Raw genomic sequence first — 15,049 nt, forward strand, 5'->3', positions numbered from 1 at the left:
ACCTATATATAGTATATATCTGTGTGTCATCTCCTCCTGTATATAGTATATACCTGTATGTCATCTCCTCCTGTATATACTATATACCTGTAGGTAATCTGCTCCTGTATATAGTATATACCTGTGTGTCATCTCCTCCTGTATATAGTATATACCTGTATGTCATCTCCTCCTGTATATAGTATGTACCTGTATGTCATCTCCTCCTCTATATAGTATATACCTGTGTGTCATCTCTCCTGTATATAGTATATATCTGTGTGTCATCTCCTCCTGTATATAGTATATACCTGTGTGTCATCTCCCCTGTAAATAGTATATACCTGTATGTCATCTCCTCCTGTATATAGTATATACCTGTGTGTCATCTCCTCCTGTATATAGTATATACCTGTATGTCATCTCCTCCTCTATATAGTATATACTTGTGTGTCATCTCTCCTGTATATAGTATATATCTGTGTGTCATCTCCTCCTGCATATAGTATATACCTGTGTGTCATCTCCCCTGTAAATAGTATATACCTGTGTGTCATCTCCTCCTGTATATAGTATATATCTGTATGTCATCTCCTCCTGTATTAGACCTCGTTCACACGTTATTTGGTCAGTATTTTTACCTCAGTATTTGTAAGCTAAATTGGCAGCCTGATTAATCTCCAGCCAACAGTAAGCCCACCCCCTGGCAGTATATATTAGCTCACACATACACATAATAGACTGGTCATGTGACTGACAGCTGCCGGATTCCTATATGGTAAATTTGTTGCTCTTGTAGTTTGTCTGCTTATTAATCAGATTTTTATTTTTGAAGGATAATACCAGACTTGTGTGTGTTTTAGGGCGAGTTTCGTGTGTCAAGTTGTGTGTGTTGAGTTGCGTGTGGCGACATGCATGTAGAGACTTTTGTGAGATGAGTTTTGTGTGGCGACATGCGTGTAGCAACTTTTTGTGTGTCGAGTTGCATGTGACAGGTTAGTGTAGCAAGTTGTGTGCAGCAAGTTTTGCGCATGGCGAGTTTTATGTGTGGTGCCTTTTGAGTATGTGCAAGTTTTGTGTGAGGCAACTTTTGCATGTGTTGAGACTTTTGTGCATGTGGCAATTTTTCCGCGTGTGCAAGTTTTGCGTGTGGCGAGTTTTCCATGAGGTGAGTTTTGCACGTGTGGCGAGTTTTGCATGTGGAGAGTTTTGCGCGTGGCGAGTTTTGAGCGGCGACTTTTGTGTTTCGACTTTTATGTGGCGAGGTTGGTGTATGTGTGGTGAAATGTGCGCTGAGGGTGGTATATGTGTTCGAGCACGTGGTAGTGTGTGGCGCATTTTGTGTGTGTGTTCATATCCCCGTGGTGGTGTGGTGATTATACCATGTCGGGGCCCCACCTTAGCAACTGTACAGTATATACTCTTTGGCACCATCACTCTCATTTTTTAAGTCCCCCTTGTTCACATCTGGCAGCTGTTAATTTGCCTCCAACACTTTTCCTTTCACTTTTCCCCCATTATGTAGATAGGGGCAAAATTGTTTGGTGAATTGGAAAGCGCGGGGTTAAAAGTTCACCTCACAACATAGCCTATGACGCTCTCGGGGTCCAGACGTGTGACTGTGCAAAATTTTGTGGCTGTAGCTGCGACGGTTCAGATGCCAATCCCGGACATACACACATTCAGCTTTATATATTAGATAATGTGATCAAGTGGATATCAATAATTACGGATAAAGTCCCTGTACTTGATATGACATTTTAACAACATCATTCATCCATATTGGGACAGATATAAGATATCCCATATATCCATGTATGAAAATGTCACTATTTGATCTCTGGCGAGTCAAATATCCTACAATCCAACAATTTTCCTGCTACTTTAAATTACATGGAGCATTATCACTTATTGATATGGCCCTGTGGTCAGAACATACTTTTTCTCTTGTGAAATCAGTGCAGTATATCCTCTGGTAGAGCGGCTCACTCATCTGGACACAGAGGTATAACAGAAACACTGTCTCTTTAAGAAAATGCTTGGTTTATTGAAGACAGCATAAACAAAGCTTTGTAAAATAAACATGGTCCTCTGGGCAAAACAAAGAAACAAAAAGAAACACAGTCCTTTTCCTAGCGGGGGATCTGACATCTAACAGGCAGTAATGTTCACAGTTCAGATTAGCACACACTTTTCTGGAGTGCTCTCTCTCCAGGCACCTCCTGAACACTGAACGCTTTGGCAGTCAGCCATTTAAGCCCAGACATTGTGACTCCTCCATCATGTGACTGATCACATCATCCTGACATCACGCAGATCCTGTAAGGACACTGCAGGTGGAGATACGTAGCCCCCTCCCACCCGCTTTATGGAGGTCCACTAAAACCATCCCATCATATAACTTGATATAAACCATCCCAACACGCAGTGTGCTGGAGGAAACTATTCTGGTTTTCCATCACTGACACCATCATACACAGTGACACGGTATCTCCCCTCCATCACTTCACCTATGACTACATTACAGAGTGCTGTAGATAAGCCCCTGATGTCGGTGGCCTTAGTTTATAGGCAATTTTTGGGGTGACAGATTCCCTTTAACTGTTGTGCCTATGTTTTTCACCCAGTCATCGCTCACACTATGGACACTGACCTCTTTTTGGATTCAAATTATAGATAAGCTAGTGACAAGTACGCTCCAACATTATTTTCAGGAAAACATTGATTTTTTGTCTCCTAAGGTTTTATGGGAGGCTATGAAGGCATACTTAAGGGTAGTTCTAATACAAGCTATTAGTAGGTCCAAAACTAAAACCAAACAATTTGGCGAAATTCCTCCAAGACCAGGTCAAATCCACTGAGGAGCGGTTTGTTTTGTCTGGAACAGAGGGAGGCTTGTTGGTATGGAAGGAAGCTCAAGAGGCATATAACCAACACCGCAAAAAAAGCCAAAACATATGTTTAGTAAACATAAATAGTTTTAGGAAAGGAAAAAGTGGGGCAACTGTTAGCTGTGATCCCTAATGCCCTAGGCATCTCTTTTATGGGGGCCATAAGGTATAAAAAGGGACTAATAGTTAATAAAACCAATCAGATACAAAAAGTCTTTTTAGAGTTCTACCAAGATCTTTACACATCTAAGCAGAATTTTAACAAAGATCAAATCTTAGCATATATGAATGAAGTAGAGCTCCCTAAATTTTTGGAAGAGGGTCAAAAGTAGTTGAATGACCCACTCCAAAATTGAAGAAATACAGCTAGCGGTGACCTCTATGACTAACAGCAAATCACCAGGTTTAGATGGATTACTCATAGAGATTTACAAGAAATGTGGAGATATTTTGCTGCTTCATTTATTAAGTACTTTCCAAGAAGCTTTTAAAGGGGCATTACCTAATTCTATGGAAGAGGCCATAATAGTAAGCACACCTAAACCAGGCAAGGACCCACTTACTCCTGATTCCTACAGAGCCATATTTTTGCTCCCCACATATATCAAGATTATAGCCAAAGTATTAGCTAAAAGACTTATTAAGGTGATCTCCAAGGTGATACATACTGATCAATTGGATATTATGGCTGCTAGATCTACGGCGATAAACATCTGTAGATAATACTTTAATCTCCAAATTCCAGTAGACAACGTAGGAGACAGCGTAATATGTTCATTGGATGCAGGAAAGGCGTTTGACTCCATCGAGTGGGAATTTTATGGGCAGTACTGGAAAAAGTGGGTATAGCATCTATTTTCATGGATAAAATTTCTATGAGAAACCAGTGGCTAGGTTAAGGATAAATGGACAACTTTCATCAGCCTTTGAACTTGGTAGGGGTACCAGACAGGGATGTGCCGTCTCCTCACCTCTTTGCATTAGCCATAGAACCTCTTGATGCAATTATCAGGAGACACCTGGGCATAGTAGGTTCCCGTAGAGGAGTAATGGAATAGAAGGTGCCCTTTATGCTGACGATACTTTATTGTTTTAGGCAGAGGCTTCTAATACTTTCCCAGTGGCAATGGAAATCATTGAGAGATTGGGGAATATTTTGGGCTAAACATCCATTGGAACAAATCAATTCTACACCCACTAGATAACAGTGATAATCTACTTTCATATGCTGGCTCTGGCTTACAAGTCGTTTCTGAATTAAATATTAGGTATCAACATAACAACACAAATAAAAGACTATGACAGCCTAATTCTCACTCCAATTCTCATTAAATTTAATCATAAAAGGGAAGCTTGGTCCACACTACTACTGTCAGCAGAGGGACTTACAAACCTAATTAAAATGATTTTGTTGCCTCGGCTGTTATACACACTTCATAATTCCCTTATTTGGGTAACCCATAGATATGTTTCTTTCTGAATTAACCATCTGTTAAGGGAATTAATTTGGGGTAGGCAAACTCCAAGAATTAAATTGGAAGCATGCCAAAGAGAGAAAAGTAATGGTGGCCTGGCAGTCCCTAACCCTGGGGCTTATTTTACATCAGCTCAGTTACAGCATATATGAGGCTGGGATGACACTAGGGGTGGGGGAGCTTCACGTCGCATACTAAAGTACCATCTTAACTCAAGCTTTAGATTGAAGGACACAAGTTTAAGGTCCCCTTAAGGCCCCGTCTCACATAGCGAGATCGCTAGCGAGATCGCTGCTGAGTCACAAGTTTTGTGACGCAACAGCGACCTCCATAGCGATCTCGCTATGTGTGACACGTACCAGCGATCAGGCCCCTGCTGCGAGATCGCTGGTCGTGTCAGAATGGCCTGGACCTTTTTTTGGTCGTTGAGGCCCCGCTGACATCGCTGAATCGGTGTGTGTGACACCGATCCAGCGATGTCTTCACTGGTAACCAGGGTAAACATCGGGTTACTAAGCGCAGGGCCGCGCTTAGTAACCCGATGTTTACCCTGGTTACCAAAAAAAACAAACAGTACATACTCGCCTTTCGGTGTCCCTTGCCGTCTGCTTCCTGCTCTCACTGACTCCCGGCCGTACAGTGAGAAGTGAGAGCGCAGCAGTGACGTCACCGCTGCGCTCTGCTCTCACAGTACGGCGGCTCAGTCAGAGCAGGAAGCAGACGCCAAGGGACCTGGACACCGAAAGGCGAGTATGTAGTGTTTGTTTTTTTTGGTAACCAGGGTAAACATCGGGTTACTAAGCGCGGCCCTGCGCTTAGTAACCCGATGTTTACCCTGGTTACCCGGGTGCTGCAGGGGGACTTTGGCATCGTTGAAGACAGTTTCAACGATGCCGAAGTCGTTCCCCTGATCGTTGGTCGCTGGGGAGAGCGGTCTGTGTGACAGCTCCCCAGCGACCACACAGCGACTTACCAACGATCACGGCCAGGTTATATCGCTGGTCGTGATCGTTGGTAAATCGCTTAGTGAGACGGGGCCTTTAGGGACATTCCCCACAGTATCGCTAATTCACCAGCTTTGGTGGAAAATGAGAGAGATGCAGAACATACAATGGACAATTCAGTTTACCTCCCTTTGCGGAGGGATGTTCAGTCTACCTGATATTAAAAAAAAAAAAAACACACAAAAATAACTGGGATAAAGGTTGGTGAGCATGTAGCATGTTAGTACATGTTCACACAGGTCACTAAAACATAATAAGCAAATACCCTGCAGTACATGAATAAACAGCACCAGTGAATTAAAATAATATAGGGTACTTAGTTTACATGATTTTGATTAAAAAAAGGCAAAAATTATCCCACAACTTCATGGGGACCCTAATCGGGATGATTGTAACCTCTAGTATTAAAAATCTTACTGTCAAGTGATAGACATGTGGATAAGGGTTGAGAAGGGATAACGGGCTATTAGACACGCAGCCATGGGGAACCACAAGACTATTATGCCCAGCTCAAGAAAAGGCAGGCCACACCTTTATATGTACTGGGTGCAGACAAACAAAAAACCTAAAGAAATGAACTGGAATATAAGTTGGTGTGTGTGCAGCGTGTTAGTGTAGTCACCAGTGTGAACGTGCACTGAGAAAACCCAAAATAGAAACATAATAAGCAAATACTCTGCAGTAAATGAATAAACAGCAATAGTGCATGTGGATAAGGACTGATATGATCTGCTGCAGAGAACGATGACCTTTTGTGCAAACTAAAAACTCATTTCACCCGATGAGCAGATGTTTTAGTTGTTCATCAGGTGACCGGCAGCCTGTTTAGACTGCAAGATTATTGGGAAATAAGCGTTCATATGAATGCTCATCCATGATAATCGTGCAGTGTAAATGGACCTTAAGGCCGGCGTCACACTGGCATATTGCATACGATGCGAGATCATCGGATGCGATATGCTAATGACCCTCGGTTCCTGCTCGCAGCAGAGCAGGAGCCGAGTGTCATGCGTCTGTGCTCCGATTCTCTCGCATAGGGAGGATCGGAGCACAGCTGCGGAGGAGGCAGAGAAATGAATTTCTCCATCTCCTCCATTGCTGGGGTCCGCTTATAATGCACAGCACTCGGATGATATCCGAGTGGTGTGCGCTGCCTCACTCGCACCCATAGGCTTATATGGGTGCGAGTGAGCCCAGAGTTTTCCTCGGTCCGAGACAATCGCAGCATGCTTCGATTGTCTCGGACAGAGGAAAACGGCCGACAAAAAGTCGGCTGCTGGGAGCTGCCCCATATGTTAACATTGGTCCGAGTGCAATGCGATTTTTTATCGCATTGCACTTGGCCGTTTAAAACGTCAGTGTGACGCCGGCCTAATAGTGACTGCTGAAGATGCCATGTGTGAGATCATTGGGCTTCACTTCAAACGTTGTGGAAGCTGCGACAATTGTAGGGAGGCTGGAAGCAGGCGATGGGGCAGACATAGGCAGACTGCATTACACTACACTTTCCATGTTGGAAAACCTGTAAAGAAATTCCAAGCTGTATTGTCTGTCAGTGTCGGCAGCAAGCCATTTTGCCCTTCGGCTACCAGTGGGTCGCTGGCACGGAGTCCTGCCCTCCTGCACTACCCTGAACTGTATATTAGCATATATTAAGCAGGTAGCTAGATTCTAGTTACTAATCAATGTCTAATTGGCACACAGCGCACAAGCCTTCCAGGGCGGCGTATGTACTGAAAGGGAGAAGGGAAACTTTAAGGAGCATTCCAGTCTTTTCTTATTGCCTCCATCAATAGTAATCAGTATTGTGTTACCAGTTCATGCATTAAATGGAACCTGTGCCTCAAATTGGCGGGATATGTAAATGCCTTTTTTCTGGCTCGATGGGCGACGTTTCGTCTTCATTTCTCCACCCCATCCGTCCCTGTTGTCAGCAGAATTACAGTACTTGTCCTCCATAGTTCGTGCGTGTGCAATGCAATCTTCGCTTGTGCAGTATGCTTTGCCCAACTGCGGGCAAAGCCGAAAAGCATTACTGCGCATACGCACTATGTCCCGGAAGTATTTCGCTGTGTTCTGGGACATAGTGCGTGGGCACATACGCAGTAATGCTTTCGGCTTTGCCCGCAGTTGGGCAAAGCATACTGCGCGTGCGCGAGCGAAGATTGCATTGCGCACGCGCGAACTATGGCGGACAAGTACTCTAATTCTCGAACATATTGCGGACAACAGGGACGAATGGGGTGGAGAAATGAAGACGAAACGCCGCGCATCGAGCCGGAAAAAAGGCATTTACATATCCCACCAATTTGAGGTGACAGGTTCCCTTTAAAATGCTTCCTGGTCTCCGTCTTCTGCCGTTCCCAGCGCTGCTCCTCTTTTGCATCATGTGACCTGCGGTGGCGGTCCCTCAGCATCTTCTGTGTGGACCAGACGTCACTTTGTCACTAGTCTATGAGACTCAGAATGAGTCCGGAGCGTCGCTGGAGACGACAGAGGCCGGTGACCGGTCAGCACTTCATGTACACACTACAAACACATCACTGACTGATAACTGAGGGGCAATAAAACCTGCAGCGGTCTTTTAGGCCCCAAATGTCAGTATTTGCCACAATTCCCCTGTAAAAATGTGGCAATAATTTTGCAGAACCTTTAGCTGTGGCTGTTGTTCGCCAGTCTTGCCCATGCGCCATCTTTGGAGCAAAGCTTCTTGGGAAAGGGCATGGCCGACTAATTCATCATAACGGATGCCACAAACCTTGTGGGAACCGCACCAGAATGTACGGCGGGCACATGGCAGCTGGAAGGCGCCACAGCCAGTACCGCGCATCCAAGGAAATTGGCGCATTATTCTCCAGAGCACTTTTCATTAGAAATGGCGAACAACGCGCCAATCCTAATGAGGCAGGAACTACATGTATTCGGAGCTGGAGATTTGTGAGAAATAATTATCCCATTGAATATTACAGCCACTCACTGTCCGGCCTGAAATGACTGATGACAGAGAAAAATGGAGACTGGTTCACTAGTCTACACCGAGGACACAACTGACAACACACCTCTGACTTCCTGCGGGCCGGAACAATTATACCTAGGAACCTTGTGCGCGCTGTCGTCTATTCCATGAGGAGCCTCATTGCGCCTGCGCCCCGTCCTATGCCGGAAGTGTTGCCAGTGACAGCTCTGCGTGCCCTTGTTTGGCCGCTCGGCTGGCTGTGCGGGAGCTGGCGCTGCTCCCCGGTCACACAGGATGTTGCGGGCGGCCTGGTGAGTACTCAGTACCGGACTGTTCTGTCCTCGGGTACCGGCTCCGTGTTGCCTGGCTCAGGTGTCACATACCAGCACGTGTGGCGCTGCCCCCCGGGGCCAGTGACAGCAGACTGGACAGACAGCGTTATCTCACAAGCTTTCGGTACTTGTCACAGGGGCGGGGCGGAAGTGCCAGGGACATCTCTCACCATAGGTGCTGGTGTAAATGTCCAGATGGGAGTAGTAGTAGTGCAGGCTGTGCCCTGCAGAGCAGACTAATCCTGTTACTGTAGGTCCATCGTAATCTCCTGGATGATGGGAGTGATGGCTGTGCCTGCTGCACTCCTTTCCTATATAACATAAAGCCGTCTATATCCCATTAGTCGCTTATGGCCTCCGCCCTGTGCAGACTATGAAGAGTCTCATTACCCCCTGTGTGCAGATCCTGTTACTGTAGGTCCATCGTAATCTCCTGGATGGTGGGAGTGATGGCTGTGCCTGCTGCACTCCTTTCCTATATAACATAAAGCCGTCTATATCCCATTAGTCGCTTATGGCCTCCGCCCTGTGCAGACTATGAAGAGTCTCATACCCCCTGTGTGCAGATCCTGTTACTGTAGGTCCATCGTAAACTCCTGGATGATGGGAGTGATGGCTGTGCCTGCTGCACTCCTTTCCTATATAACATAAAGCCGTCTATATCCCATTAGTCGCTTATGGCCTCCGCCCTGTGCAGACTATGAAGAGTCTCATACCCCCTGTGTGCAGATCCTGTTACTGTAGGTCCATCGTAATCTCCTGGATGATGGGAGTGATGGCTGTGCCTGCTGCACTCCTTTCCTATATAACATAAAGCCGTCTATATCCCATTAGTCGCTTATGGCCTCTGCCCTGTGCAGACTATGAAGAGTCTCATACCCCCTGTGTGCAGATCCTGTTACTGTAGGTCCATCGTAATCTCCTGGATGATGGGAGTGATGGCTGTGTCTGATTACACTCCTTTCCTATATAACATAAAGTCGTCTATATCCCATTAGTCGCTTATGGCCTCCGCCCTGTGCAGACTATGAAGAGTCTCATACCCCCTGTGTGCAGATCCTGTTACTGTAGGTCCATCGTAATCTCCTGGATGATGGGAGTGATGGCTGTGTCTGATTACACTCCTTTCCTATATAACATAAAGTCGTCTATATCCCATTAGTCGCTTATGGCCTCCACCCTTTGCAGACTATGAAGTCTCATTACCCTGTGTTCTGTATGGCAGCCGGACTCTGTTATCACTTCTGTGAAACTTTAGCTGCAAAATCTATAAAACCTGTGAATTGAGAACAGATGTTAGAAAATGAATCCTAAAAGTCTGGAAAGTGCCCGCAGTGGGGAACACTCCTAGTCCCGTTCTGCAGCCGAGCGGTCCCCATTGTGCGTTCACAGTGTACAGTCAGCTCGGTTTTCTCCAGGATGGCACTCCTCACTTCAGGAATAGGAGCGCTGACTTTCTGCATGGACAGGTGGAGTAAAAGGCTTGTAAATATGTCGCACATGCATCTTATTTCCAGGGCTATTCCCAAGTCATCCGTTCCTTATATCCACAGCATTTCCACACGTCATACATAAATGTACAGTAGATGTGGTTCCTACCAATGAGATTTGAATGTGTGGCATACAGCTGCATACCTGGTACAATTTGCATTCCCATTGACTGTGCAAATATACATTTTAAGGTGTTGTCTGGTGAAAAAAGAAGTAATCACGCATGTCAGGTAACAGGTAGAACTCGATGGCCTTGGGTATTCTCTAAGCCTTAAAACTTGGCTCTGTTGCTCTGTAACCCTAGCCTAAAATGCTAGCTGTTTTGTAGTAGCGCACTGTGCCATCGCTGAGAAATCAAGCTTCAGAGCGTCTAGGAAATGAGCTTAGAAGTGCAGTGCTCCACATTGGCATGCCCACTAAGCACTAACAGACTACGGTAATTGCTTCAGAGCTTGAGCTCACATCACTGGCATACTGGATTACTCCAAAACAGGTAACACTTTTAAGCCACGTCCGTATTTTACACCAGTATCTTGTAAGGCAAAACCAGGAGTGGAACAATCAGGAAAAGTATCATAAAAACACGTCACCACTTCTGCATTTATCACCCCTCCTGGTCTTGGCTTACACATACTGAAATTCTGACCAAATACTGAATGTGTGAACGTGGCTTTATTTAATTAATTTATTTATAATCGGACCTGTACAGCCATATCACCCATTTTAGTAGTAAAATCATCCTGTCAGCTTGTGGGGCTGCAGTGGAATTCCATGTGCAGAATACTAATTATGCAAATTGTCTCTTCAGAGAGGAAGAGAGCTAGAACTCTAGTGCCACCTATTGGAAGGTAGCAATCAAGTCAATGTTGACCCTTTAACGAGCCTTGTCACATGACTTAGGATAATAGCCAAACCAGAATCTCAATTTGCAGACACTGTGTTTCGGGGTACTGCCTCTCGTCAGTGCAAAGTGGAGATCTGGTTTGGCTGTGTGAGAGGCGTCAGGCCGTTATCCAAGAAATATCATTTCTCTTTGCGGAGATCGACATGCTAAGTATGCCGAGATGAGGAGACTGCACTGACGAGGGGCAGTACCCCATAACACAGTGTCGGCAAATTGAGATTCTGGTTTGGCTATTATCCTAAGTCATGTGACAAGGCTCGTCTCCTCATCTCGGCATGCTTAGCATGTCAATCTCCGCAAGGAGAAACAATACTTCTTGGATAACGTTCAGTATAAAAGCTATTTGCAGACGTAATTCTTTTCTATTTGTATGAATGTATATGTGTGTATTTAGAACATTGTTCCTTCTCTTTTTTTTTTCAGCATTGTGTGCAGGGGGGTGGTAAATAAACATGTCATAAAAGAAGCCAAGTCTCCCCTCCAGGCCCTTTATCCTCGCAAACATCATCATTTTTCTGGAGTGAACATTTGCCGGTCTTTACCCCCCTCATCAGTACGATGCTACTCCTCTTTGTCTCGCTACCCACTGCGGAGGAGCAGGCTTTTGCCTGTGAATCTGGCTCTCCAAACTCACCGCAATTTTTGGGTTGCAAGGTTGGCATCCAGGCTGTTAAAGCTCCGATATCTTGTATTAGGATCGGCTGTAGGTGGTGGATATACTGCGAAAAAGGTGAGTACGTTTTTCGTCTTTCAGTTCTTGGATGAATTCATGGTTTTATATTCTGATTTGTGTAGGGCTCTCAGTCAATCATCACCCTGTCAATTAAATTGGCAGAGGGTATTCTGTTTAGGACAAAACATATCCACAGGATAAGTGATCACCATGATTAATGGGGGTCCTACCGCTAATGTTATGAACACAGAAAAATATAATGATGAGAATGCATCGGGAGAAGCTCTGTGCATTATATTGTGCCTTAGACACTCATACACACACATCAGTATAACACCTTCCTTTATGTCAGACATTGCTCCATATATTAACCTAATAAGTATCCGCCTACAATTATAGCACTCCATCATTCCATCAAAGCACTCATCTTCTCGATTTTCAGGTTTTAGACTAAACTTTTAAGCAACAACATTAAATTGATGCATCTTTTACAATTTGGCGCCAAGTGTAATGACTTGTATGTATAGAGGTGCTTATATGTGTAAAGTGCTTAGTGACCAATTGCAATGTGCCTGGTGTCTATTGTCAGAAATTACATTAGTGTCGGTGTTCAATATTATTTATTTTTTTGTTTAAAGGGAACCTGTCGCCCCCAAAATCGATGGTGAGGTAAGCTCACCGTCATCAGGGGCTTATCTACAGCATTCTGTAATGCTGTAGATAAGCCCCCGATGTTACCTAAAAGAGGAGAAAAAGACGTTAGATTATACTCACCCAGGGGCGGTCCCGCTGATGTCCGGGTCCGATGGGTGTCTCAGGTCCGGTCCGGCGCCTCCCATCTTCATTCCATGACGTCCTCTTCTGGTCTTCACGCCGCGGCTGCAGCGCAGGCATACTTTGTCTGCCCTGTTGAGGGCAGAGCAAAGTACTGCAGTGCGCAGGCGCCGGGACAGGTCAGAGAGGCCCGGCGCCTGCGCACTGCAGTACTTTGCTCTGCCCTCAACAGGGCAGACAAAGTATGCCTGTGCTGCAGCCGCGGCGTGAAGACCAGAAGAGGACGTCATGGAATGAAGATGGGAGGCGCCGGACCGGATCTGAGACACCCATCGGACCGGATCGCAGTGGGACCGCCCCTGGGTGAGTATATTCTAACCTCTTTTTCTCCTCTTTTAGGTAACATCAGGGGCTTATCTACAGCATTACAGAATGCTGTAGATAAGCCCCTGATGACGGTGAGCTTACATCACCATCGATTTTGGGGGTGACAGGTTCCCTTTAACATCAAGATTTTGTTTGTAAATCAAAAATGTGATCATTGTCCCTGCAAGGAAATATTTTTTTTGACCAATTTTATTTATAGGATTGCAATTTTATTTGTAGAAATATCCAGACAAAAATTAGAGACTTTTGGGTAAAAACGTGACCTTCATTGGTCAGCTGCAAGAGAGAGAAACTGCAAATACAGCGCAGGGTGAGACTGATTTACTGACTTTGAAAAATTGTCAGAATGGCTTTATGAACCTGATAATAGAATAATAATTTTAGCTATAGCTGGACCCATAAAATATCAGGGAGAAAAAATATAGTATAAGTGCTGCATCCTGCCGAAGATATACATGTTAAAGTAAAACTCTGCTCAGACTTCCAGTTAGGTTTACGTCACACTTTCCCGTGTGGCACCGTTTAGAACACATTTATTCAAACGTCCATGACAGCACCACCTGAGAGAGGGGATCCGCCCTTCAGGAACAGGAAACCTACAGATACAAAAGGGCAGCACCTCTCCTACGCATCAGTTGGCTTCCTGTCTTCCTGTTCCTAGAGGACAGGATGCCCTACAGATCGTACATCTTTTGATGATCAGGATTCCCAGGCCAGCTGTCCGACTCAGGTAGCGGGGGGGTCTCTTACCTCAGTCAGTGCGGGGTCCCTGGAAGCGCCATGGTGGTCCCAGGCAGGGCTCCATGACAGTGTGCAGAGCAGGAGGACTGCCGTCTCCAGAGCCAGTGCCAGTATGTAAGTATGTCCCCGGGTCCATCCTGGTCCTTGTGCGGTTTGGGCCGTCATCTGGCGCCGGCGTGGTGTGGTGGCGCGCACGGGGGGGTGGTTGGGCGTGCCGCTCCTGTTCGGGCCTTGGGGCCGCTATGCTCCTGCGCGTCCCTCGCGTTCATTTGAGCGCCAGAAGTGACGCGGCGGGTGGGTGGGGCCGGAAGTCGGATGCCGGCCGGCCACCCCGGGTCACGGCGTTTTGAGCCCCGGGGTTGGGGGCGGAGCTATAAAAAGCCACAAGACATGCTGCAGGGCTGCTTTTGGCCCATTGCAGCGATGGATGAGCCGGAGGCTCCCGTGGTGCTAGAGCAGGAGCGTGCCTCAGAGAGGTCCCATGCAAACCCCCAGCTGAAAAACCGAGGATGAAGCGAGCAGCCCAGCCGCAAAGGTTCTTCCAGGCTGAAGGATTTGGCTCGCTCCCCCCATGATCCGGTACCTACTGCTTGGGTAAGATATCTTCGTGAATGTACCCTGATGCAGTATTTCCCTTATTTAGTTTTCTAGGGGAAGAAATGCTCTGGTAAAACGAAAAACAGGGAATGCGCCCTTTGCAATTGTCCCTTGCCAGATACCTGCCCTAAAAAGTTGTGTCCGCCATGTTTGCGACAGATGGTAGGGGATTAAATAAAGGGTGAGCCGTAGTCCTTTACTCTTTCCCCCACTTCTACAGTTGGCGGAAGAAACCCCTGACTTCACCGCAAGCCTAAGGGAAATTATTAGAATGGAATTTAAGGATTCCCTAAAGTCCCTATCTCAAGGGGAATCATCTAAGAAGAAAAGAGGACAAGTTTCTCAGGGTCAGAGACGTCAGCTGCCGCTAGGAAAGGCGATTATTCTTCAGAGGCCTCTGCCTCTTCTTCTGCATCATCTTCAGGGGAAGACTCCAACCGTTTCTGCTTCTCCCTAGATCAGATGGACAAATTGGTCAAGTCAGTAAGGTCCACTATGGGGCCAACTGACACAAAACCGGATCTTTCAGCGCAAGATCTGATGTTCGGCGGCCTTGACCCTAGGAAACGCAAATCTTTTCCGTTAAATGACAAAGTTCAGGGCTTGATAACTAGAGTGGAAAAGCCAGAAATAAAGGGCTCTCTACCACCAACCTTCAAACGGAGATATCCCTTCAAGGACCCCTTGGTGAACAGATGGGATAAAGCCCCAAAACTGGATGCAGCTGTAGCTAAAGCCTCCAAAAAATCCTCCATTCCCTTTGATGATCTGGCCTCCTTGAAAGATCCTCTAGATTCATTTCTAAAAGGGACATGGGAAATGTCAGCTGGTGCCCTAAGACCAGC

General features: G+C 46.0%; 1 protein-coding gene across 11 annotated transcripts in view; it reads left to right on the forward strand.

Annotated features, from left to right (window-relative positions):
* Positions 1-8,462: 8,462 nt before the first annotated feature.
* The window catches only part of OPA1 (OPA1 mitochondrial dynamin like GTPase), a 198,320-nt gene continuing 191,733 nt past the window's right edge, over positions 8,463-15,049 (forward strand). For all 11 annotated transcript variants that reach the window (XM_077290337.1, XM_077290340.1, XM_077290338.1 and 8 more), the window contains exons 1-2: positions 8,463-8,616; positions 11,456-11,762. In XM_077290337.1, coding sequence (XP_077146452.1) covers positions 8,600-8,616; positions 11,456-11,762 — 324 coding nt within the window. In that variant the 5' untranslated portion in view covers positions 8,463-8,599. The remainder of the gene's footprint in view (positions 8,617-11,455; positions 11,763-15,049) is intronic.

The sequence above is a fragment of the Ranitomeya variabilis genome, chromosome 2, assembly GCF_051348905.1.
Source record: "Ranitomeya variabilis isolate aRanVar5 chromosome 2, aRanVar5.hap1, whole genome shotgun sequence".
In the NCBI taxonomy this organism is placed as follows: Eukaryota; Metazoa; Chordata; class Amphibia; order Anura; family Dendrobatidae; genus Ranitomeya; species Ranitomeya variabilis.